General features: G+C 41.7%; 4 protein-coding genes across 5 annotated transcripts; 3 read left to right on the top strand and 1 right to left on the bottom strand.

Moving 5' to 3' along the window:
- The first annotated feature begins 2,340 nt into the window (after nucleotides 1-2,340).
- LOC126605670 (NDR1/HIN1-like protein 13) lies at nucleotides 2,341-3,527 on the top strand. Its single transcript, XM_050273088.1, has one exon. It carries the CDS (start codon nucleotides 2,469-2,471, stop codon nucleotides 3,261-3,263), a length of 795 nt encoding a protein of 264 aa, XP_050129045.1. The 5' UTR covers nucleotides 2,341-2,468; the 3' UTR covers nucleotides 3,264-3,527.
- A 3,675-nt stretch (nucleotides 3,528-7,202) lies between these two features.
- Nucleotides 7,203-9,544, top strand: LOC126604841 (probable leucine-rich repeat receptor-like protein kinase At1g68400). Its single transcript, XM_050272156.1, has one exon. It carries the CDS (start codon nucleotides 7,452-7,454, stop codon nucleotides 9,414-9,416), a length of 1,965 nt encoding a protein of 654 aa, XP_050128113.1. The 5' UTR covers nucleotides 7,203-7,451; the 3' UTR covers nucleotides 9,417-9,544.
- A 25-nt stretch (nucleotides 9,545-9,569) lies between these two features.
- Nucleotides 9,570-11,589, bottom strand: LOC126604842 (LOB domain-containing protein 22-like). Of its 2 annotated transcripts, none has more exons than XM_050272158.1 (2): nucleotides 10,928-11,589; nucleotides 9,570-10,473 (listed from the first exon to the last, which is right to left on the bottom strand). In XM_050272158.1, exons 1-2 carry the CDS (start codon nucleotides 11,464-11,466, stop codon nucleotides 10,428-10,430), a joined length of 585 nt encoding a protein of 194 aa, XP_050128115.1. In that variant the 5' UTR covers nucleotides 11,467-11,589; the 3' UTR covers nucleotides 9,570-10,427. The 2 variants fall into 2 exon arrangements, with proteins under 2 accessions (XP_050128115.1, XP_050128116.1); XM_050272159.1 differs by having other exon boundaries at nucleotides 9,570-10,061.
- Nucleotides 11,590-19,951: 8,362 nt separating this feature from the next.
- Nucleotides 19,952-22,383, top strand: LOC126601143 (uncharacterized). The gene is made up of 3 exons (XM_050267807.1): nucleotides 19,952-20,554; nucleotides 21,368-21,964; nucleotides 22,380-22,383. Exons 2-3 carry the CDS (start codon nucleotides 21,372-21,374, stop codon nucleotides 22,381-22,383), a joined length of 597 nt encoding a protein of 198 aa, XP_050123764.1. The 5' UTR covers nucleotides 19,952-20,554; nucleotides 21,368-21,371.
- The last annotated feature ends 3,620 nt before the right edge of the window (nucleotides 22,384-26,003 follow it).

Below are 26,003 nucleotides of genomic sequence, written 5' to 3'. Positions count from 1 at the left end.
CAATTGTGCTTAGTCATATGCATACATGTGCATCAAAGAACAAATGCATATTTTTATATCATGTGATCATTGTTCTAGCATTCATATAATAACAATAACAAAGCCTCATCTCATTAATTAGGATTAGCTGCATGAATTCTAAAACGTCATTGCGCTCGGTTTTGCGTCAACTCTTCTGTTAGCTCTATGTACTCCATGTCTTTTGCTCCGAGCCGTTGTCTCAAAATTGCATGTTGAAGCATTCATATGAACATTTAGTTTTTAGAGAAACTGTATTATTTTTCATATTTTATAATTATTGTTTATGCACTGGATGAAGGCAGCCCAAAACACATTCCCATTTCAACCCAAAAATCCAAAGTTGGTGGACCCATCAGCATGAAACTTCTCCTTCCCTTGACAAAGCCCAAACTGAAGAGAAAGAGAACGAGAACGATTATACACCTCAAAACAAACCGATATTCTAATCAACTCTAACCTACGGGACAAATTTGGACTAGAGAGCAAGTGAGCTGAGATAATGTCCTTGTTAACTGCCCTAACCTGCATTTATCATTTCTTTCCCCCATTTTGTTGCTTAATCAAAATAAAATTACGGTTAAGTCAATTTCGACTTCCAACTTCAACCATTTTTTAAATGGAAATCTTGCACATGCGGTGGATGGTCTTGGGTTCAAATTCCTTCCTCCTCTTCTGTAATATAATTTAAAGTGGTAAAATCGCTTGTATTTAAAAAATTGAGAATCTTGATGATTCTAATCATCAATAAGAATTACACGGCTCTCGATATTGAATTTCCATCGACCCTCTACTACATACTCAATAACGTTACATTTTCATTCCGCATTGCTTAAAAAACGTAACCTCGAAAACTTCTCTTAGATAAAGGCGGCTTTAGAAACGAGATCTCGATTTTCGGGAGGTGATACAACCTGTCGATCGGCAAACACAGCCGGGTTCAAAAAGCTATAAGAAACTTGACCATGGAAGTTTGGTGGGCACAAGGTTTATTGCCACACTCATATTAAGAAAAAGATTAAGAGATAATGATTGTTAATGAAAAAAATGAGAGGATCTTGCAACCTCGAGAGCAGCAGCATTGTTAATTGACTGACTTAGGAGTAAAGTGAATGCAACCACTGAGCCACACTGACTCTGATTGGTTAACTAATTACCATCAAACTCATGATTAGATTAAAAATATTGTTAATCTCTTACCTAAAGTGGAGGTGCTTTAAATTTAATGAGCCTTGCTTTCCCCGTCTCGTATACTTCCCAATATCAAAAACAAAATAAAAGTTCATCTTTCACCAACCAAGAAAAAAAAAATCTAATTTAATGTTGAAATACCATAATTTCTATACATTAATTTTCTGTTTATGCACACGTCTGCTTTTTAGTGTGTGTTTAGGTTGACATCGGTCGTTCATACTTATGAGTAAAGATGAAACTTTAGCGTTTGAAGATTCTCAAGTTGCTGCTTTAGCTTCTGCTTTCGTGAGATGCTTAATCAAATGCTTCATCTAGAGCTCTCTTATGAGCATGAATAGTTATGATCATCCCACACGTAAATGTTGCTAATAATCCGCCATTAAATATTCAGATTTGTTTTCTTTTCTTACTTTCAGATTACGAATCAATTCTGCGCGTAAGAAATATTAGGTGCTCATTAAAGCGTGATTTTGTGGTTTCTTACCACCTACCCTATGTATGTTGTATGTTGTATGTTGTATGTTAATGAAAATATAGCAATTGCCATTATGTCAAATTTTTAAGGAAGTAAGGCCTCAAAAAATATAAAGGAAAAATAGAAACCAACAGCAAAATGGAAATTTAAAAGAAGGTTTGGACTTGGACTTGGACCTGGACCCCACATTTCTCACAATTCACTCCATCACATGTGGACCATTCAAACTAGATCACATCTCAATCCAAATTAGTAAGCTTAATTTGTTTTTGGAAATTAATTATTGGAGGCTTTAACCATTACGGACTGGCTTCAACCAGTTGGTTCTCCTTTTGAAAAAGGAAAAAAAAATATTGGAGGCTTTAGTTGGTAAGCTTGGTGGAAGTGATTAGTGAATAGTGATTACTAATATTTACAGGCATAGAAATTCGAGAATTTTTTTATTATGACAAGAATATAAATGGTACATCATATGTTTTTATGTAAATGATGAAAATTTTATTTTTTAAATTATTAACTTTTTAACATACATATTTCACTATTTGTATAATGATGCAGGATAATCTCTCGTAGAAATTCACATGAAAGATCCATCCCTCTTGACATTGTGTGAGGTGGAAGCATCCCCCACCCCCCCGGCCCCACCTTTTTTTGGGTCCTCCATTTTCATTCCGTTCTCATCCTTCTCACTCCTCCATCTTCTTCTCTCTCTAAAACCTCACAGTGTCCACAACAATCCAGGACCTTCTCTCTCAAATCCAAATCCAACCCATTTCTCACCATGACAGACCGAGTCTACCCATCTTCCAAACCCACCACCAACGGCGCCGCCGCCGCCGCAACAACCACGGGTACCGCAGCCAACCCACCAAGCACCAAACCCCAACTCAGACAACCCTACCGCCCGCAACCCCAGTACCAACACCGCCGCCACCGCCGGAGCAACCGCAATTTATGCTGTTGCTGCTGCTTCTGGTCATTCCTTATCCTCATAGCCCTCGCACTCCTCGCCGCAATAGCCGGCGCCGCGGTCTACATCCTCTACCGCCCCCACCGCCCCGAGTTCACCCTCACCTCCGTCCGCATTGCGAAGCTCAACCTCACCACCACCCCCGACTTTTCCACCTCGCACCTCGCCACGCTCTTCAACCTCACCCTCTCCTCCAAAAACCCTAACAACCACCTCACCTTCTCCTACCAGCCGTTCAAACTGTTCCTCTCCACTACCAGAGACGTCCAAATCGCAAACGGGTCGATCCCGGCGTTCACCAGCGGCACGAAGAACAGCACCTTCTTCCGCTCCGTCCTGTCGACGTCGCAGGATCTCGACGTCGAGTCGGTGAAGTCGCTGAGATCGGATCTGAAGAAGCAGAGCGGGGTGGCGCTGAAGCTGGAGATGGACACCAAAGTGAAGGTGTCGATGGGGAAGCTGAGTAGCAAGAAGGTGGGGATTAGGGTTACGTGTCAAGGAATCAAAGGGGTTGTACCAAAAGGTAAGTCACCGTCGGTGGCTGCCGTTTCCAACTCCAAGTGCAAGGTTGATCTTCGGATCAGGATCTGGAAATGGACCTTTTAATTAAATTTCCTTTCATTATTTTAATTGCATATTTTTTTAATTTAATCATTGGTTTTTCGAGCGGGGATTTATAAACTTTTGAGAAGGAGGATAATGATCAAAAAAATGGTGATCACAAGAAAAATTAAGTAGGATTTAAGTGCAAATTTGGGGGTTTAAATTTGAATCCATCTCTTTTTATATATATATATATATGTACTTTGGTGATTGTAAGTGATGAATTTGTTTTTTTTTTATGGCAATTAATTCTCATATTACTTTCTATTTTCTGCTACGTTATTATTACTGTTGATTAATTTGTCTGTAATTTGTCTTCCAATTGTGGTGGCACTTGGCCGAGTGCAACAAGTCACTCCGCCCTGCATAGTTTTCAGAGAAGACCAATGAACAGAGCATCACTAGAATGCCCTAATTAAAGCAAAACATTGGTATACAGCTCGGTTACACTGTACAATTTCTCTCGGTTACACTCTGAAATTTCTCCTAATTAGGCGTAATTGGTTAAGTACATCCAAGAAAAACAGAACCGAAAATATATAATGATTCTCCTTGTGCATTCTCGTAATTAGCTCGTCTTCGTACCTCTCTCATGTTCTTTGATCTGGAATCCTAATGCTACAAATAAAGAAATGAGTGCAGAATAAGAAAGAGTGCGGAAATCACTTCGCCTGCATTTATGTATCCTATCAAACAATGTTGAGAACAAAATACCTGGAAAATTGCTTTTTATTGGGTAAAATACTAAATTGTGTGTGCATTTAGGTAGAAAAAAGTAAGGGTGCGTTTGGTACGTGGGACGGGACGGAACGGGACGAGGCGTTCCGTCCCGCGTTTGGTACGTCAAAAATGGGTGGAACGGGCTGTTCCACGGGACAGATTTTGGGTGTTTTTGCGTTCCACCTCCCCCCTGGAACGGGTTTGTTCCACGTCTGTGGAACACACTGTTTTACCATTTTAAGACAAATATACCCCATGTATTTTTCAAAAATTACACCTTCGTTCCGTCCCGTCCCGTTCCGTCCCGTCCCGTCCCGTCCCGTCCCGTCCCGTCCCGTCCCGTCTGCGTACCAAACGCACCCTAAGGGTGGTACTATCAGTATCTACACACTTCTTTATACCTCCACATATTCAGTGAACTAAAAAATAAGTATGTGATCAGCACCGCTCAAAAAGAAAAACACAAAACCCGGAGAAATTTTCTAGTGATCCGATGAAAAAAGTGGGGTGGTGAATTTAGTGGCTGTCTTTACTAATTACGATGAACTTCCGTATTGAACTGTTTTGATTGAGTCCTTCACTTGAAAACTGAGTTTGGAGGTCCGGAGTTATTATATAATAAAACCCTAGTTGTTAGGGTTTGGCATTCAATAAGCTCACGCCGCTCTCACCGTGTCACTGGCTTTTGTGGTGCTACAAATCTAAGGGGCGCTACATCTTTTGGTGAAAAAGATAATTGTTTACCTGCAAATGTGTCTTTGTTTAATGAAGAAAAACCAACACGGCACATCGTGCTCTGGTGCTGCAAATCTAATGCACACCTTCTCTTCTACCCTCAAATAAATAAACACAGGGAAGGGAGTGGTAAGCGACCGCAGCACCCTCGGGCGCGAGCAGATTCTGATCGTTCATGTTTTTTGAGTTTTACATGCATGTAAAGTCAGATTAATTCACTCTCATGTATGCAATTGATCAAATGACATATACATAACGAATAAATTGCACTTACAAGAGCACATAATGATAATTATCTTTTTGTTACATTAAAGAGCACAATGTAAACGTAAAATAAGTGAAACAAAAAAAGAAAAGAAAAAAGAAATGGACATTAAAAAAATAAAATGATAAAGTAATTGCCCTGTTGGGGGACTTGTAAGTGTGCAAGGCATGATGGCGAAAGACAATAGATGGGATTAAATTCGGGTGCACATGGTTTGTGGTGTGTCTTTGTTGGTCTGGGTTTGCGGGGGCAGTTGGAATTTCAGTCAGAAGCTTTTTTACTCTTTAGGCTTAGTCTCCCTTTTCTTTTTACTAAACACACTGCTTTTCGTCGTTTTACGTTTGGCACCTTAACAAAACATCTGGGTTACGGATGGCACGAGGCTTAGAAACACCTAATAAATCGTCTCGTAAGAAAAAAACCTAATACGAACATGAGCGGAAAGACGGTAAGCTTCAATTCGAGGTTGCGTACTAGAGTTCCATTGTTCGCTCGACTTTGAGTTAATAACGAAAATAATAATAGCATATGTTAGAAAGTTTGTCTCTCTAAATACATGACTGATCCTTCCGAATATGACATGAAGCAAGATATGATCACCAAGGGAGAAGAATCTACGCTTTTTCATTTCGTGGGTAATAATAAGAATAATAATATGATTACATTTTGGTAAGTAGACAGACTTGTTCTGCAAGTATAAACGTGATTACTACAATCATGGTGGGGTCTACTGAAAAAGATCAAACCGTAGCGGCCGGCCGAGTGCTAACCCTATTAAATTTCCTGAGATTACCTTATAATTAGGATGCCTTAAAAGTGCCAACCCATTAAATATTCCCCTTCCAAAAAATGGAAAGATGCCTTCCTCCTAATCCACCAAGTTCGAGGATTTGAACCGTTGAAATTTGATCCAACGGCTACAAATAAGAGTCTATTTTAAAAGTTATAATAACTTTAACCGTTGGATCAAATTTCAACAATCCGAATCTTCGGACTTGATGGATTAGAAGGAAGGGATACGATAAGAATCCCTTTCCCTAAAATATATTTAAAAACTGACAATTCTTTGACCGTCGGCTACTAGGGCTGGGCCACGCCAATACAAAGACGCCAAATTGGGCCGGACAGGATCCCATGGGCATTTGATACTGGTGGGTCCATACTCCCGCGATTTGGATTTAGATCTTATTAAAGGGGATAACAGAAAATTTAGATCATATTTAATTAATTTTTTATTTCAGTTGGCAAAGGAGCGGACACCGCACATGCCATGTCATCGCTTAACAGAAAAATTGATATAAATTTTAACGAAGATCTGACATTGCAACGAATTCATAAGGTAAAGTATGACATTGCAATGTTTAAAATATAAGGTATATGAGATTGTGATTCGACACATAGTTGAGATAGTTTTGTGTAATTTACCCTTGATTATATTGTAGATACATTATGTAAGACATGAGCGATTATTTGTATTCGAGAATGTATTAGCATGGTGGTTAATTTTATGTCTGATTAACGAGATATGTTACATTTAAAACAATTGAATCAGAATGATTTAGGGTTGTTTCCTTTAAAGTGGATAAGATACTTACATGCCAAATATGGCTCGTATTAGTCTATCTACGAGATCATACGACAAATATATTAGAGTAAACGAACAATTCTACAGTAAGTTTTTAAGATTTGGAATCACGCAATATTCCATAGGTAGAAATCATATCAGTGAATAATACTCATAAGTAATTCCTTAATCAACAATACTCGTAATGCAAAAGACATCCCCCCACACTCATGGTTGTCATAAGTAGACACAATTATAGTATAACGAAAATGGAAACATATTAAGTTGTCTCCTTCAATACTTACTGGCAGTGGCCACCAGCCTCCCTTGCAGCTCATAGTCCTAGTCCACCTCCATAAACGTGTTATTGCAAAAACAAAAACAAAAAAACACCACCCACAAATTAACCCCTATTTATTGTCCATATTTTACCCCACTTACACGTTAGGAAAAAACTTGTGTAGCAAGCAGTGTTGATTACGTTATCTGGATGTTTCGCATTAGAATATAGGACTATCATGTGCATCAATTTCACACAACGCTTCGTTTGATAGTTATTTTGTTAGAACATGAGTATGATTGTGAGTGCCATAAACCAACTATAATGTTTTAAGATATGTGTAATAGATACAAATGTTAAAATTTAAACTTATTCAACGACGATAAATACGCTCGTATTGGAACAGTCTTTTTTTGGTGAACTTTGGAAGTCTTTTGAGGGAAGCCAAATCGACAAGGCAAGGGGAGTCAACTACTTATCGTTTACCCAACGTCTTTTTAATCCCGTCTCAACGGCTAGTTACTGGCGGTAATTGCCAATATTCTACATGCCCCTCTTCTGTTTCTCCCTTTCTTTTATTTCTTCTTCCGCAACTTTCTCCAGAATCTGAGTGAAAATAAACGGAAAATGTTGCAGACGCAGAAGAATTTTCATTTTCTCTCACCCTTCCTTTTCTCACTCTTCTTCTCTCTTTCTCTCTCTAACCCAGAAACCACCGCCCTGCTGGCATTCAAATCCTCCGCCGACACCTTCAATTCGCTCTCCTCCTGGGTCGCCTCCTCCGACCCCTGCTCCGGCTCTTGGTTTGGCGTCACTTGCGATCCGGCGAAACGCCGAGTTACCCGAATCGTTCTGGAGAACCTCAACCTGACCGGCTCGGCTCAGCAACTCACCCAACTCGCCCACCTCAAGCTCCTCAGCCTCAACCGCAACCGCCTCTCCTCCTCCCTCAACCTCTCCGCGTGGCACAACCTCAACCACCTGTACCTCTCCCACAACCGCTTCGACGGAGCCCTTCCAGCCGGAATCTCCCGCCTCCGCCACCTCAGGCGGCTCGACTTATCGCACAACCAATTCTCCGGCGAAATCCCACTCACCGAGTTGGCTCAGCTGCCTCACTTGCTAACTCTCCGCCTGGAGTCCAACTCGTTCACCGGCAAACTCGCCTCCGCCGACTCGATTTCTGCATCGATTTCGGACTTCAATGTTTCGCACAACAACATCTCGGGCAAAATTCCAACGTGGCTGTCCAAATTCGGCGCCACGTCGTTCGCCGGAAACGAGCATCTCTGCGGCAACCCATTGCCGTACAAATGCTCCGATCCAACGGCCGCTAACTTTTCCATACAATCCCGGAACCGACACGACAGCGTTTTGAGTAACGCCGCGCTGCTCGCGATCAGTATTGTCGGCGCAGCTGCTACTCTGTTAGTGATACTAGTGGCCGCCACGTGGTATCGGCGCATCAAAAGTCGCGGGACCCACAGCGAGACAGCCAACGGACACGGTTTCGTGAGCAAGCAATACGGGCCCGGAGAGTTAACGAAGAAGAAAAGTACAACTGGAGTCCAATTGGCCCAGTCTAATGTGAACGGGCCTGTAGGTGGGCCCAGAGAAAGCGAAGACATGGTTGTATTTGAAGGGTACCGGGGCTCCGACAAGGTTGGGGATCTGCTGAAGGCATCGGCGGAGATGCTGGGTAAGGGGAGCGTGGGGACCACTTTCAAAGTCGTGACGGACGGCGGACACAAGGTGGTGGTGAAGAGGGTGAGGGAGAGGAGAAATGGTGGGAAGGAAATCGATGGGTTTTTGGGGCAGATTGGCGGGCTGAGGCACCCCAACATCGCCGCCCTCAGAGCCTACCACAATTCCAACCATGAGCTGCTTTTGGTCTACGATTTATTCCCCGAGGGAAGCTTGCATTCCGCGCTGCATGGAAACCGAGGACCCGGAAGAACGCCGCTTGCTTGGGCCGCAAGATTGAAGCTTGCTGCGGGGTCTGCAGAGGGACTGGCCTTCCTCCACGGCTGCAGCAAATCCAAGCTCTTTCACGGAAACCTCACTTCGTCGAACATATTGGTGGATCGAACCGGAAACGCCTGCCTGGCCGACGTCGGCCTCCAGCAGCTCCTCCCTGCTCCGTTTTCATCATCAACAAGTGCATACAGAGCTCCTGAATTGATGGTGTCCAATAATAAAACTCCGAGAAAGTTCACGCAGAAATGCGATGTTTATAGCATTGGGGTGGTTCTGTTGGAGATTTTGACGGGGAGGATGGCGGCGGAAGAAGGAGAGACGAATCTGGTGGAGTGGGTTAAGACCGCGATGCAGAAAGAGTGCAATACTTGGGAAGTGTTGGATTTTGAGCTGTTGGGGGATAGAGCGATGGAGGGCGAAATGTGGGCTCTTTTGGAGGTGGGGTTGCTCTGTGTTACTCCGTTGCCTAAAGATCGCCCGACGATCGGCGTTGTGCATCGGATGATCGAAAATATTTGGAACAAGGGTGTTAGAGAAGATGGTGCTAAGTTTATTTTAGATGAGCTCACTTCTGATTCTTCTTCACCTTCACATTCACGTTCTGCAAGCACTTAATGATTTCATTCCAAAAGCTTCATTGTGCTTAATTTAATGCATATTGTGTTAAATGTTTTGTACTCTCATAAGCATTGCATTGAATCATTTGAATAAAAAGACTTGTGATTGGTTTAAATTTCTAACAAGCGAGTCGAACTCAAGACCTGCTGAACTTTAATTAGCTGTATCACAAAGTCAACTAGTTACAAGATGATCGATATTATGACAATCAGATATGAAAATAAATTTCAAATCTTTGCAGATGCAAAACGCAAGAGACAATATCTTCTCCGTGGATCCGTTTTAATTACATTTCTAAACATAAACCAAATTCGACGATCGGAGAACACTATAAAAAGGCATATGATGCAAGGTCTTGCCCATCACTTAGTGGCTTCCTTTCCTTCTTCTATGGTGATGAACATATTGTCACTAGAGTTCTTCGAAGAAGAATGAGAGTAAGTAATGCTTGGGGAAATTTATCGAATCCATGATTTACCAGAAGGAGATAAAATGGTCTTAACCAAGACCTCACGAGCCGAGCCCCTTACTCCACCCATCCTCACCGATCCCCTTACTCGATCATGCTCACCGGAAAGAGGCTAACCACGATGTACTTGTTGATAGTATACTTGCCTCCGCATCAGATTGCTCCTCTAGGCTCTAGCCATGCCAGCAGCACCTCAAGGTCAATAGAGTTTGTCAAATACTGTTCCGATTAGTTAGACTAATCAGTTGTATTAAGTTTAATTAAATTTGTTTAGCTTGTATACATAGAGCTGAGTCTAGCCAAAGTATGTATCGAACGAGCTCATTTGTTTCGATTCACAAAGGACAGTTCTTTATCAATGGCAGTCTTCGTCAATTCTTTCATGGTATCAGAGCCCGTACTTGACGGTTCTCCTTCGTTTTTAATTTTTTCTTCTTCTCTCTGATGTACCAAAAAAAGTTAAACACAAATCTAAACTGAATTGTAGCAAAAATAACAATGCAGGATAATCTCATTCCTCCTTTACAATTTCTAACTCCTTAATACTGAATTGGGTTGTAATCTTGTTCTACCAAATCTTCATCCCTGAAAAAATTCAAACAAACGACGAGCAAAACAAAATAAAAACTTCAAAATTCATCAATGGCGGTTAAGTTGGCAATTTTTACTTCAAGTGGGAATTTTCTGGTTCTTGATATCAAACACATTGCTCTGTTCTTGACAAAAACGAGTTCTTCAACAACGTTGCTGTGTTCTTTGAACAAATTACCAATCTTTGTTCAAGTGGGAATTTTTTTATCCTACTTAAAAAATCAATGTCTCTGGTTTAAAACTTAGAAGTTTTGAAAATTTATCGAAAAGTTTCGGTCAGGGCTTAAATCAAACACATTGCTCAGTTCTTGATGAAACAAAGTTATTCGACAACATTGCTGTGTTCTTGAACGAATTACCAAATTTTATTATATTCCTACTTAACAAACCAATTTGAATGGCAAGAACTCGAAAGTTGCGAAATTTTATCGAAAAGTTTCAGTCAGACCTTATATCAAACACATTGCTCTGTTCTTCGTGAGGCTGCGGAACAACTCCTCCACCAACATTGCCTTGTTCTTCTTGTTCTTGAAAAACGTTCTTCTGCACCTGATGAAACTGCGTCTGATCGTACACATTTCCCGCACCCACATTGAACTTAAAGTCCCTCAGACTCTGCGCCATCGGCATAACCATCGGCATAACATTGCCGCCGCCGCGGCACAATTCGAGTTGGTAGCGCACGCGGTCGAGTTCGGCCTGGTGCTTGTTGATGGACCAGAGCAGCGAGCGGACGACAGCGTGGCAGCCGCCAACAGGGTCTTTTGCGCGGTGGTCGGCTTCGACGAAGATGGTGGATATGGCGGGGGTTCGGAGTTGGGGAGGGAGGTCGGTGACGAGTTTGGTGAGTCTACTGACGCCGAACAGTTTGAGTGCGTTGTGGAAGTTTGTGGGGCGGTTGGAGGGGAAGTAGGGGGCCAAGGGGCAGTCCTCTGGGCATTTTTTACGCTGGTGTTTACAAGCGGCGCAACTAGGGGACTTCTTCATCGGGATTTTTTTAGGCTCTTTTATCGGTTTGAGAAGTGATCGGAGAATTTTGAGGGAGGGAAGAGAAATTTCAGTAGAGAGAGAGAGAGAGAGAGAGAGAGAGAGAGAGAGTAGGGTTTGTCGGTGTTGGGAGAAAATCCAGAGACGTGGGAGTTAGTTATAGTCTACGTGGAGCGTGGTTGTGGCATTTTTTGAATTATGAAATTAGACCCCAAAAAACATATGAATTTGGAAAATGGAAGTTCATTTCTTGAATTTTACATGGATGAATAAGGGTGCATTTTTGCTCACCCACATTAACTATAGGGTATGCTCACCACCCATTTCAATGCTTGACATGTGTAATCCATACTAACTCTAGTTAAGCCTTATTTTTTTTTTTTTTTGTTACTTTAATTAATAGGAGAGAGAATCCTATTTTTACTCATTTACTTCCATATATATCCTTTCTTTTTTAATATTCTATTAAAACTTAAAAATCCCCTTTTTGAATACAAACAGACGCAAGTCTGCGCTACCATCTTCTAGGTTTTCATCTGCTACGCTACTGGGTTTTCCATCTGCTAAGGTATGCAATTCCCCTTTTTTTTTTTTTTTTTTTTTTTTTAGGATTATTATAGCCTATTACTTATTACATTGACAGTTGTAAAATTCACCTTTCACCCTATGAGAGTAATTGTCCAACCCAACCGGCAAGTAAGGATGGGCATTGAAATACTTTAAGTTATGTTCCATCATGTCCCTATATGCACAAACTCAGGTTTAAAGTTTAGCAAATTTTTGTCATGAATGTTTTATTTATTTATTTATATTTTTGTTCATTAGCATTGTTTTAGTATATTTCTGATGGATCAATTGGAATTGGTATCTAGGGACATATTGGAATCCCAAGTCAAAACCAATTCAATATGGCACCCATAAGTCAAGTCACACATTTTCCTTATGGATTTCCAATTGTTCCTTGTGTTCAAGGGATTCAAAATCTGCCAGTTCAAGGGATTCAAAATCACCAACTTGGATTTCAAGATATAAGTCCCATGATGTCCAATTACTCATTTATGAATCATGGGGTTTGTATCTACACTTAATGTACTATATATATAGTGTACTATATTTTTGTTCTCTAGTTTCATAAGTAATTTTTTTCTTTTTATTAATTTGCAGGAAAACATTCAACCAATACCTCTGGGAACCACTTTTCAACTAAAATTTTCAAATCCATCAACATCAAACATTCAACCAATACCTCTGAGAACCACTCCTGAACTGAATTTTTCAAATCCATCAACATCTTAGATCAAGTTGTAATACAATTTAGAGAATTTTGTTTGGAACGACATCCTTTGAAGTGAAGAATATTCATCCTACTAGCTTTGTACAATTTTATTTTGATGAGTTTCATATCAAACAATTGTATTTTGTTGGATATTGATGAGTTTCATCTCAAAGTACTGCCCACTTTTTGGACTAGCTTTTTGTACAATTTTATTTTGCCGAGTTTCATCTAAAACAAGTGTTATTTCAATGACATCATTACCCTACCAGGTATGTCAATTTTATTTTGAATTCCTAATCCCGTCAGGTCCATGATGGAACATAACTTAAAGTATTTCAATGCCCATCCTTACTTGCCGGTTGGGTTGGACAATTACTCTCATAGGGTGAAAGGTGAATTTTACAACTATCAATGTAATAAGTAATAGGCTATAATAATCCTAAAAAAAAAAAAGAAAAAAAAAGGGGAATTGCATACCTTAGCAGATGGAAAACCCAGTAGCGTAGCAGATGAAAACCTAGAAGATGGTAGCGCAGACTTGCGTCTGTTTGTATTCAAAAAGGGGATTTTTAAGTTTTAATAGAATATTAAAAAAGAAAGGATATATATGGAAGTAAATGAGTAAAAATAGGATTCTCTCTCCTATTAATTAAAGCAAAAAAAATAAAAAAAATAAGGCTTAACTAGAGTTAGTATGGATTACACATGTCAAGCATTGAAAATGGTGGTGAGCATACCCTATAGTTAATGTGGGTGAGCAAAAATGCACCCGATGAATAAAGCCCTTTTTTGTTAGTGCGTTTGTTTATTTTGTATTTCGGGTAGGTTTGAAAAAGTTCTTTTGCCATACTTATGTTGTCAGATTAAATAAATCAAGTGATTATTTTTCCTTCCTGATTGTTTGAACTTGATTCTATCAAAGATGCATGACTAGTGCTAAGGATGCAGTCAATCGTGAAATGAGAACGCTAAATCATTATTTAGATTTATAGTTTGACAACATAAATATCATATGCGTTTAAAAAGAGTGTAAAATAACATTTTTGAATCAATATATAAACTGTTGTAAACATTCCTAGTTTAAGCATGATTGTGTAAATCCTAGATAAGATTTGATTCTAGTTATCCTTTCCTATTACAACTTGTATTACTTGGAGAAGAAGGAATATCTTCTCTCCCTTTACTACTATAAATAAAGGCACAATGTAGGAGGGATAACAACACACACATTCCCCTACAATTCTACAAACACACATCTCTCTCCTCTCTCTCTCTGCCGCCGGCCCTAGTCCCTCTGTCAGATAAAATAGACCACAACACGTTATCAGCACGCTCCTACCGCTGCGCTTAGGAATCTGACGTTGGAAATTTTTTCTGCATCAAACCAGTTCATCCATATCATCACGCAATCAGGTTCTTTCCAAACAACGGTTTTTAACTCGATATTTTGCAAGCCCTGATAGCATGAACATTCACCATGATGCATGACCCAACTTTACGTTTAACGTATTTTAGATTCTACATAAATTGTGTATGCTTCATAATCAAAATTGCTACAATTATGTGAATTTGATATTTGTCATGAATTGAATCCTACATATGTACATGCATTGAAACTATTATTTGCATATGCATCAACGTAAATATGTGATTCATTAAAATTATACATGCATATAATATAATTGAATACAAAAAAAAAAAAAAAAAAAAAAACGAAAAAATATAAATAAAATTTAGGGCTGCACACAGCAGCCCATTCCCCTCTTCTCACCCCGTGGGCCTGTAATCCCACCCGAGGGTTCTTGGCCTATATTTTTAGGCCCCGAGATTTTATTATTTAATTTTTTTTAAAATAATATGGGTTTTTATATTTTCACCCACATTTTAATTTGGCCCCGAAGACCAAAAATAAATTAATTCACTTATCATTATACAATATTTCTGCATATATTCTTTGCATATTTGTTTGCATATATATTTGTGTTTGCCTGCAGGAATATATGAACCTGAAGTTCATAATTACTTTGAAACCCGAAGTTTCTTATACACATGCCTTGTTTAAAAACCCGAAGTTTTCACTTAAATATATCACCCATGAAAACCCGAAGTTTTTCATGCAAAATTAAACCAATACATGTCTATTAGAACCTGTATGTTCTACTCCTATGTGAATGGATTGATTTTTCTCCATTACACTAACCACATCTTGTCCATCTATTTTGATAGGACCATGTCGAATTTGAACAAACTCGACTTCACCGCTTTGGAGGTTTCTGGAAGGAACTACCTCAAGTGGGTTCAAGATGTGAAGCTCCACCTCACTGCAAAGAACTTGCGTCCTGCTATTGAAGAAGCAACAGATAAACCTGTTGGCGAAGCTGAAAAAGCCACTGCTATGATCTTCATCCGAAGACATATCCATGACGCTCTACAAACTGAGTACCTTGCTGAGGAGGATCCACGTGCATTATGGGTCGCTTTGGCTGATCGTTTCGATCACCAAAATGACATATTCTTGCCTGAAGCAAGACACGACTGGCAGCACTTGCGCTTCCAAGACTTTAAGTCTGTGAATGAATATAATTCTGAAGTTTGTCGAATCCGATCATTTCTCAAGTTTTGCAATGAAACTTTGACTGAAGAGGATCTCCTGGAGAAGACCTACTCTACCTTCTCTGCTTCTAATATTGTCCTGCAGCAACAATATATAGCTCAGAAGTTCACTAAGTTCTCGGATTTGATCTCTGTTTTACTTCTTGCTGAAAAGCAGAACCAGCTGTTGATGAAGAATCATCAAGCTCGACCTACTGGGGCTACTGCTGTGCCTGAAGCACATTATAGCACTAATCAGCACCCAAAACGCCAAAAGAGGCGTGGTAAGGGCGGCCAGAAGCCATCCCACCAAGGTCAACAGAGCCAAGGCCCATCCAAGGGAGGAAACAAAGCCCAGAAGCGCCCAAACCTCGCTCCCAAGGCCCCGAACTTCAAGAATAAGGGCAAAGCACCTGCCACAATGAATGACGATATGTGCTATCGTTGTGGTTCCAAGGACCATTGGTCCCGTATTTGCCGTGCTCCCAAGAAGGTTGTGGATGCATATAATTCTCGTCATACGAAGTTTGAATCAAACTTCCTGCAAATGGACGAACCGGAGACTACAAAGATGGAGGTTTCTGATTTTCAGGAGGATACCACTCCTATGGAAGATTAGAATCTTAGACATAGACTTATTTTTCAGTTAAAATAAGACAATTGGGGCCGAATTCCACCTTGTGGCCGAACCCCACCTTGTTTTTTGGTTGATTTTGAACAATTTTCCTTTATGTTTTGGATTATTTGTTGGCGATTTATTTTGGATATTAAGTTTTTTCCTTGAATAAATGAAATTATTTTGAATTGATACTTGTTTTTATAAACTTTTATGCATGTGACCGATTCAAATTAATTTTTCATTCTAGGTATGACTAGTGGGAAAGTTAGTTGTCTGGCAGATAGTGCAACCACGCATACTGTTTTGCGTGAACGCATCTATTTCACTAACTTCGTACCTAAGAATGCACCTCTGACAACCCTCTCAGGCCCATCCAACCTGATCGAATGATACGGTAAGGCACGTATAATGTTGTCCAATGGTACAATCTTGACCATTGCTGAGGCACTCTATTCTCCACGTTCCGGAAGAACGTTACTAAGTTTCAAGGACATTAGAGATAACAATTACCACGCTGAAACCCACGTAGAAAACGGAGTTGAATTTCTGTGCGTAACTTCCTACGAATATGGCCAGAAGCGTATTTTAGAGAAGATGGAGCGTAACCCGAGTGGTCTGTATACTACGACCATACGCCCCATAGAATGCCACTATGTGGCCGGCCCTACCACAGGGACCGCGCACGAAATTACACTTTGGCATGATCGTTTGGGACATCCTGGACGAATAACGATGCGCCGTATCCTCAAAACTTCACACGGGCATCCACTAACCCGAAGCTTAGGTTCGATCCATGAAATTGCATGCCAAACATGTTCTATGGAAAAGCTTATTACTAAGCCTTCTTATGACAAGATTCGTTCGAATCCTCCCATTTTTCTACAACGGATTCAGGGGGACATTTGTGGACCGATTCAACCTCCCTGCGGACCATTTAGATATTTTATGGTTTTGGTTGACGCTTCTACACGTTGGTCACACGTGTGCTTGTTGTCCACAAGGAACGCTGCATTCTCCAAACTGTTGGCTCAGGTTATCAAGCTCAGGGCTCACCACCCTGATTATCCGATCAAATCTATTCGATTGGATAATGCTGGAGAATTCACATCTAAAACTTTTGATGACTATTGCATGTCGGTTGGGGTTGAAGTTGAACATCCTGTACCCCATGTTCACACCCAGAACGGCCTGGCAGAGGCTTTCATTAAGCGTTTACAAATGATTGCTCGATCGTTGGTCATACGTACCAAGCTCCCGATCGCTGCTTGGGGCCATGCAATATTGCACGCAGCAAAGTTGGTCCGTCTGAGGCCTGTTGCGACACAACCATTTAGTGCCCTTCAGTTGGTCACCGGATGCGAACCCGACATATCGCATCTGCGCGTTTTTGGTTGTGCGGTCTATGTGCCGATCTCGCCGCCCTTACGTACAAAAATGGGGCCTCAGCGAAGGATGTGAATCTATGTCGGATATGATTCTCCTTCGATTATTCGTTACTTAGAACCTTTGACAGGCGATCTGTTTACCGCTCGTTTCGCGGATTGTCACTTCTATGAGACAGTCTTCCCGTCGTTAGGGGGAGATAAGAACGTCAACGTTCCTAATGAACGACGCGAATTATCGTGGACGACTCCCACTTTGTCTCATTTAGATCCCCGCACCGCTCAGTCTGAAGCTGAAGTGCAGCGCATATTAGATCTCCAGAGCATAGCTCAGAGCATGCCAGATGCTTTCACCGATCTAGCGCGCGTGACAAAATCACATATTCCAGCTGCGAATACGCCTGCAAAGATGGATGTACCAAATGTACGACGGACTACCCTCCTGGAAGCCCGGGACGCCAATTCTGGTAATCCACGTACATTAGCGGCTAGCCAATCATCTGCCCTACACAAAAGCGTGGCAGACCCCTTGGTTCAAAGGATTCACACCCCCGGAAGAGGAAAACCACGGCACAAGGTCCTGAAGAGCCTACCGTGAATCCGACTATCGCTTACTCATTTTACCCAACTCATGAGGAAATTCTAGATTATGGAAGCGTCCTTGAAGAGACGAATCCTCCTCCCGAGAATCGTGAGATTTCGGTCTATTATGCTAGCTTAGATGATGTGTGGCGTAGAAATGAGATGATTGTCGACGATGCATTAGCATTTGCAGTAGCTACTGAGATCATGTTGAGCGATGACATTGAACCGCGTTCCGTTGATGAATGTCGACGTAGAGCTGATTGGTCAAACTGGAAACAAGCAATCCAAGTCGAACTTGATTCACTTGTGAAACGTAAGGTGTTTGGACCTGTAGTTCCTACTCCTTCACATGTGAAGCCCGTTGGCTACAAGTGGGTTTTCGTTCGGAAGCCTAATGAGAAGAACGAAATTGTACGTTACAAAGCTCGTCTTGTAGCACAAGGTTTCTCACAACGCCCCGGGATTGACTATAACGAAACTTACTCACCCGTTATGGATGTGATTACTTTTCGATACCTTATCAGTTTGGTAGTTTCCGAAAAACTGGATATGCAGCTGATGGACGTAGTAACCGCGTATCTCTATGGGGATCTTGATACGGAAATTTATATGAAAGTTCCCGAAGGACTTACATTGACTGGTTCAAATATTTCCAAACCCCGGAACACGCTCTCAATTCGGCTGAGGCGTTCACTATACGGTTTGAAACAATCCGGAAGAATGTGGTATAACCGTTTAAGTGAGTATTTGACTAGTCAGGGATATGTGAATAACGAACTATGCCCTTGTGTGTTCATTAAGAAGTCACATTCTGGATTTACGATTGTTGCAGTATATGTCGATGACATGAATCTCATCAGAACTCCTGAAGAGCTCGCGAGAACTGCTTCGCACCTGAAGTCGGAATTTAAGATGAAAGATCTAGGTAAGACTCGATACTGTCTCGGTCTCGAGATAGAGCATTGTTCGGATGGAATCCTAGTACATCAATCGAACTACACCCAGAAGGTGTTGCGCCGTTTTAATGAGGATAAAGCGAAGCCTTCGAGTACTCCTATGGTCGTTCGTACGCTAGATGCAAAGCGAGATCCCTTCCGTCCGAATGAGGATGATGAAGAGATTTTGGAGCCTGAAGTTCCTTATCTAAGTGCGATAGGCGCTTTATTGTACTTAGCTCAATGCACTAGACCCGACATCTCCTTCCCTATTAATCTTTTGGCAAGATACAGCAATGCACCAACACGCAGACATTGGACTGGCGTGAAAGACATCTTCCGTTACCTTAAGGGTACTACGGATTTGGGCTTATTCTATCCCTACGAATCCTCGAGTGATGCCGCACCCTATGCTCATCGGGTTGATTCTCGCCTTGTTGGTTATGCCGACGCTGGATACTTATCTGATCCGCACAAGGCGCGTTCTCAAACGGGTTATGTCTTTACCGTTGGAGGCACCGCAATATCTTGGAGGTCAACTAAACAGACCTTAGTTGCCACTTCGTCTAACCATGCTGAAATTCTCGCCTTACATGAAGCAACTCGGGAATGCTTTTGGTTGAGAGCAGTAGTGGGCCATATTCGAAGCTCCTGTGATCTTCATCCCGCCGTTAATGCCCCGACGATGATTTTTGAAGACAACGCAGCTTGCATCGAACAGCTCAAGAAGGGTTACATCAAAGGAGACAACACCAAGCATATTGCGCCGAAGTTCTTCTTTACACATCAACAACAAGAGCATCAGAAGATTGAAGTTACGCAAATCCGATCACAAGACAATCTGGCCGACCTCTTCACCAAATCACTATCGAATGCGACGTTTCAGAAGGTTGTTCATGGAATTGGTATGCGTAAACTTTCTGAGTTGTAACTTTGCTATTTCTCTGTGGAATTATGTCAAACTCAGGGGGAGTATCTTCTAGATACTTGCTTGATCTTAATGTACTCTTTTTCCCTACGATTAGGAGCATTTTTCCCACTGGGTTTTTGCTACCTAACTAGGTTTTAACGAGGCACCCACTTTGGGCTGGTCATATCCCTGATGACGTCCTGTAGACGTTTCTTTTGACTTTGCATTTCTCACGCATTTTTCCTTAGACTATGGATTTTGTCCCTACTTGGGTTTTTGCCATAGCCTTAGGGTTTTTAGTGAGACTTACTACTTATGCAAGTTCCTACCTTATTGAGAATAAGCGTTGTTCCTTGGAATCAGTGCCAACGAGTCGACTTCCTCAACTTCTGCATGATGCTGAATCTACCTTGAGTATTTACACACTCAAGGGGGAGTGTTGTAAACATTCCTAGTTTAAGTATGATTGTGTAAATCCTAGATAAGATTTGATTCTAGTTATCCTTTCCTATTACAACTTGTATTACTTGGAGAAGAAGGAATATCTTCTCTCCCTTTACTACTATAAATAAAGGCACAATGTAAGAGGGATAACAACACACACATTCCCCTACAATTCTACAAACACACATCTCTCTCCTCTCTCTCTCTGCCGCCGGCCCTAGTCCCTCTGTCAGATAAAATAGACCACAACACGTTATCAGCACGCTCCTACCGCTGCGTTTAGGAATCTGACGTTGGAGATTTTTTCTGCATCAAACCAGTTCATCCATATCATCACGCAATCAGGTTCTTTCCAAACAACGGCTTTTAACTCGATATTTTGCAAGCCCTGATAGCATGAACATTCACCATGATGCATGACCCAACTTTACGTTTAACGTATTTTAGATTCTACATAAATTGTGTATGCTTCATAATCAAAATTGCTACAATTATGTGAATTTGATATTTGTCATGAATTGAATCCTACATATGTACATGCATTGAAACTATTATTTGCATATGCATCAACGTAAATATGTGATTCATTAAAATTATACATGCATATAATATAATTGAATACAAAAAAAAAAAAAAAAAAAAAAACGAAAAAAAAAAAATATTTTAGGGCTGAACACAGCAGCCCATTCCCCTCTTCTCACCCCGTGGGCCTGTAATCCCACCCGAGGGTTCTTGGCCTATATTTTTAGGCCCCGAGATTTTATTATTTAATATTTTTTTTTTAAATATGGGTTTTTATATTTTCACCCACACTTTAACTTGGCCCCGAAGACCAAAAATAAATTAATTCACTTATCATTATACAATATCTCTGCATATATTCTTTGCATATTTGTTTGCATATATATTTGTGTTTGCCTGCAGGAATATATGAACCTGAAGTTCATAATTACTTTGAAACCCGAAGTTTCTTCTAAACATGCCTTGTTAGAAAACCCGAAGTTTTCACTTAAATATATCACCCATGAAAACCCGAAGTTTTTCATGCAAAATTAAACCAATACATGTCTATTAGAACCTGTATGTTCTACTCCTATATGAATGGATTGATTTTTCTCCATTACACTAACCACATCTTGTTCATCCATTTTGTGATAGGAACATGTCGAATTTGAACAAACTCGACTTCACCGCTTTGGAGGTTTCTGGAAGGAACTACCTCAAGTGGGTTCAAGATGTGAAACTCCACCTCACTGCAAAGAACTTGCGTCCTGCTATTGAAGAAGCAACGGATGCACCTGTTGGCGAAGCTGAAAAAGCCACTGCTATGATCTTCATCCGAAGACATATCCATGACGCTCTACAAACTGAGTACCTTGCTGAGGAGGATCCACGTGCATTATGGGTCGTTTTGGCTGATCGTTTCGATCACCAAAAGGACATATTCTTGCCTGAAGCAAGACACGACTGGCAGCACTTGCGCTTCCAAGACTTTAAGTCTGTGAATGAATATAATTCTGAAGTTTGTCGAATCCGATCACTTCTCAAGTTTTGCAATGAAACTTTAACTGAAGAGGATCTCCTGGAGAAGACCTACTCGACCTTCTCTGCTTCTAATATTGTCCTGCAGCAACAATATAGAGCTCAGAAGTTCACTAAGTTCTCGGATTTGATCTCTGTTTTACTTCTTGCTGAAAAGCAGAACCAGCTGTTGATGAAGAATCATCAAGCTCGACCTACTGGGGCTACTGCTGTGCCTGAAGCACATTATAGCACAAATCAGCACCCAAAACGCCAAAAGACGCGTGGTAAGGGCGGCCAGAAGCCATCCCACCAAGGTCAACAGAGCCAAGGCCCATCCATGGGAGGAAACAAAGCCCAGAAGCGCCCAAACCTCGCTCTCAAGGCCCCGAACTTCAAGAATAAGGGCAAAGCACATGCCACAATGAATGACGATATGTGCTATCGTTGTGGTTCCAAGGACCATTGGTCCCGTATTTGCCGTGCTCCCAAGAAGGTTGTGGATGCATATCATTCTCGTCGTACGAAGTTTGAATCAAACTTCCTGCAAGTGGACGAACCGGAGACTACAAAGATGGAGGTTTCTGACTTTCAGGAGGATACCACTCCTATGGAAGATTAGAATCTTAGACATAGACTTATTTTTCAGTTAAAATAAGATAATTGGGGCCAAATTCCACCTTGTGGCCGAACCCCACCTTGTTTTTTGGTTGATTTTGAACAATTTTCCTTTATGTTTTGGATTATTAGTTGGCGATTTATTTTGGATATTAAGTTTTTTCCTTGAATAAATGAAATTATTTTGAATTGATACTTGTTTTTATAAACTTTTATGCATGTGACCGATTCAAATTAATTTTTCATTCTAGGTATGACTAGTGGGAAAGTTAGTTGTCTGGCAGATAGTGCAACCACGCATACTGTTTTGCGTGAACGCATCTATTTCACTAACTTCGTACCTAAGAATGCACCTCTGACAACCCTCTCAGGCCCATCCAACCTGATCGAAGGATACGGTAAGGCACGTATAATGTTGTCCAATGGTACAATCTTGACCATTGCTGAGGCACTCTATTCTCCACGTTCCGGAAGAACGTTACTAAGTTTCAAGGACATTAGAGATAACAATTACCACGCTGAAACCCACGTAGAAAACGGAGTTCAATTTCTGTGCGTAACTTCCTACGAATATGGCCAGAAGCGTATTCTAGAGAAGATGGAGCGTAACCCGAGTGGTCTGTATACTACGACCATACGCCCCATAGAATGCCACTATGTGGCCGGCCCTACCACAGGGACCGCGCACGAAATTACACTTTGGCATGATCGTTTGGGACATCCTGGACGAATAGCGATGCGCCGTATCCTCAAAACTTCACACGGGCATCCACTAACCCGAAGCTTAGGTTCGATCCATGAAATTGCATGCCAAACATGTTCTATGGGAAAGCTTATTACTAAGCCTTCTTATGACAAGATTCGTTCGAATCCTCTCATCTTTCTACAACGAATTCAGGGGGACATTTGTGGACCGATTCAACCTCCCTGCGGACCATTTAGATATTTTATGGTTTTGGTTGACGCTTCTACACGTTGGTCACACGTGTGCTTGTTGTCCACAAGGAACGCTGCATTCTCCAAACTGTTGGCTCAGGTTATCAAGCTCAGGGCTCACCACCCTGATTATCCGATCAAATCTATTCGATTGGATAATGCTGGAGAATTCACATCTAAAACTTTTGATGACTATTGCATGTCGGTTGGGGTTGAAGTTGAACATCCTGTACCCCATGTTCACACCCAGAACGGCCTGGCAGAGGCTTTCATTAAGCGTTTACAAATGATTGCTCGATCGTTGGTCATACGTACCAAGCTCCCGATCGCTGCTTGGGGCCATGCAATATTGCACGCAGCAAAGTTGGTCCGCCTGAGGCCTGTTGCGACACAACCATTTAGTGCCCTTCAGTTGGTCACCGGATGCGAACCCGACATATCGCATCTGCGCGTTTTTGGTTGTGCGGTCTATGTGCCGATCTCGCCGCCCTTACGTACAAAAATGGGGCCTCAGCGAAGGATGGGAATCTATGTCGGATATGATTCTCCTTCGATTATTCGTTACTTAGAACCTTTGACAGGCGATCTGTTTACCGCTCGTTTCGCGGATTGTCACTTCTATGAGACAGTCTTCCCGTCGTTAGGGGGAGATAAGAACGTCAACGTTCCTAATGAACGACGCGAATTATCGTGGACGACTCCCACTTTGTCTCATTTAGATCCCCGCACCGCTCAGTCTGAAGCTGAAGTGCAGCGCATATTAGATCTCCAGAGCATAGCTCAGAGCATGCCAGATGCTTTCACCGATCTAGCGCGCGTGACAAGATCACATATTCCAGCTGCGAATATGCCTGCAAAGATGGATGTACCAAATGTACGACGGACTACCCTCCTGGAAGCCCGGGACGCCAATTCTGGTGATCCACGTACATTAGCGGCTAGCCAATCATCTGCCCCTACACAAAAGCGTGGCAGACCCCTTGGTTCAAAGGATTCACACCCCCGGAAGAGGAAAACCACGGCACAAGGTCCTGAAGAGCCTACCGTGAATCCGACTATCGCTTACTCATTTTACCCAACTCATGAGGAAATTCTAGATTATGGAAGCGTCCTTGAAGAGACGAATCCTCCTCCCGAGAATCATGAGATTTCGGTCTATTATGCTAGCTTAGATGATGTGTGGCGTAGAAATGAGATGATTGTCGACGATGCATTAGCATTTGCAGTAGCTACTGAGATCATGTTGAGCGATGACATTGAACCGCGTTCCGTTGATGAATGTCGACGTAGAGCTGATTGGTCAAACTGGAAACAAGCAATCCAAGTCGAACTTGATTCACTTGCGAAACGTAAGGTGTTTGGACCTGTAGTTCCTACTCCTCCACATGTGAAGCCCGTTGGCTACAAGTGGGTTTTCGTTCGGAAGCCTAATGAGAAGAACGAAATTGTGCGTTACAAAGCTCGTCTTGTAGCACAAGGTTTCTCACAACGCCCCGGGATTGACTATGACGAAACTTACTCACCCGTTATGGATGTGATTACTTTTCGATACCTTATCAGTTTGGTAGTTTCCGAAAAACTGGATATGCAGCTGATGGACGTAGTAACCGCGTATCTCTATGGGGATCTTGATACGGAAATTTATATGAAAGTTCCCGAAGGACTTACATTGACTGGTTCAAATATTTCCAAACCCCGGAACACGCTCTCAATTCGGCTGAGGCGTTCACTATACGGTTTGAAACAATCCGGAAGAATGTGGTATAACCGTTTAAGTGAGTATTTGACTAGTCAGGGATATGTGAATAACGAACTATGCCCTTGTGTGTTCATTAAGAAGTCATATTCCGGATTTGCGATTGTTGCAGTATATGTCGATGACATGAATCTCATCGGAACTCCTGAAGAGCTCGCGAGAACTGCTTCGCACCTGAAGTCGGAATTTGAGATGAAAGATCTAGGTAAGACTCGATATTGTCTCGGCCTCGAGATAGAGCATTGTTCGGATGAAATCCTAGTACATCAATCGAACTACACCCAGAAGGTGTTGCGCCGTTTTAATGAGGATAAAGCGAAGCCTTCGAGTACTCCTATGGTCGTTCGTACGCTAGATGCAAAGCGAGATCCCTTCCGTCCGAAGGAGGATGATGAAGAGATTTTGGAGCCTGAAGTTCCTTATCTAAGTGCGATAGGCGCTTTATTGTACTTAGCTCAATGCACTAGACCCGACATCTCCTTCGCTGTTAATCTTTTGGCAAGATACAGCAATGCACCAACACGCAGACATTGGACTGGCGTGAAAGACATCTTCCGTTACCTTAAGGGTACTACGGATTTGGGCTTATTCTATCCCTACGAATCCTCGAGTGATGCCGCACCCTATGCTCATCGGGTTGATTCTCGCCTTGTTGGTTATGCCGACGCTGGATACTTATCTGATCCGCACAAGGCGCGTTCTCAAACGGGTTATGTCTTTACCGTTGGAGGCACCGCAATATCTTGGAGGTCAACTAAACAGACCTTAGTTGCCACTTCGTCTAACCATGCTGAAATTCTCGCCTTACATGAAGCAACTCGGGAATGCTTTTGGTTGAGAGCAGTAGTGGGCCATATTCGAAGCTCCTGTGATCTTCATCCCGCCGTTAATGCCCCGACGATGATTTTTGAAGACAACGCAGCTTGCATCGAACAACTCAAGAAGGGTTACATCAAAGGAGAC

This window comes from Malus sylvestris, chromosome 15, assembly GCF_916048215.2.
Source record: "Malus sylvestris chromosome 15, drMalSylv7.2, whole genome shotgun sequence".
In the NCBI taxonomy this organism is placed as follows: domain Eukaryota; kingdom Viridiplantae; phylum Streptophyta; class Magnoliopsida; order Rosales; family Rosaceae; genus Malus; species Malus sylvestris.
Note: the sequence above shows the minus strand (reverse complement) of the source record. Positions and strands in the feature narration are given on the sequence as shown.

What these genes read in the sequence shown, in the direction of transcription:
- LOC126601143 (XM_050267807.1), top strand. Translation starts at nt 21,372, where the DNA reads ATGTCGAATTTGAACAAACTCGACTTCACCGCTTTGGAGGTTTCTGGA.
- LOC126604842 (XM_050272158.1), bottom strand. Translation starts at nt 11,466, where the DNA reads ATGAAGAAGTCCCCTAGTTGCGCCGCTTGTAAACACCAGCGTAAAAAA. An exon ending in AGCAATGTGTTTGATATAAG is followed by an intron (nt 10,474 to 10,927) that starts GTCTGACTGAAA and finishes GAATTTTTTCAG; the next exon opens with GGATGAAGATTTGGTAGAAC.
- LOC126604841 (XM_050272156.1), top strand. Translation starts at nt 7,452, where the DNA reads ATGTTGCAGACGCAGAAGAATTTTCATTTTCTCTCACCCTTCCTTTTC.
- LOC126605670 (XM_050273088.1), top strand. Translation starts at nt 2,469, where the DNA reads ATGACAGACCGAGTCTACCCATCTTCCAAACCCACCACCAACGGCGCC.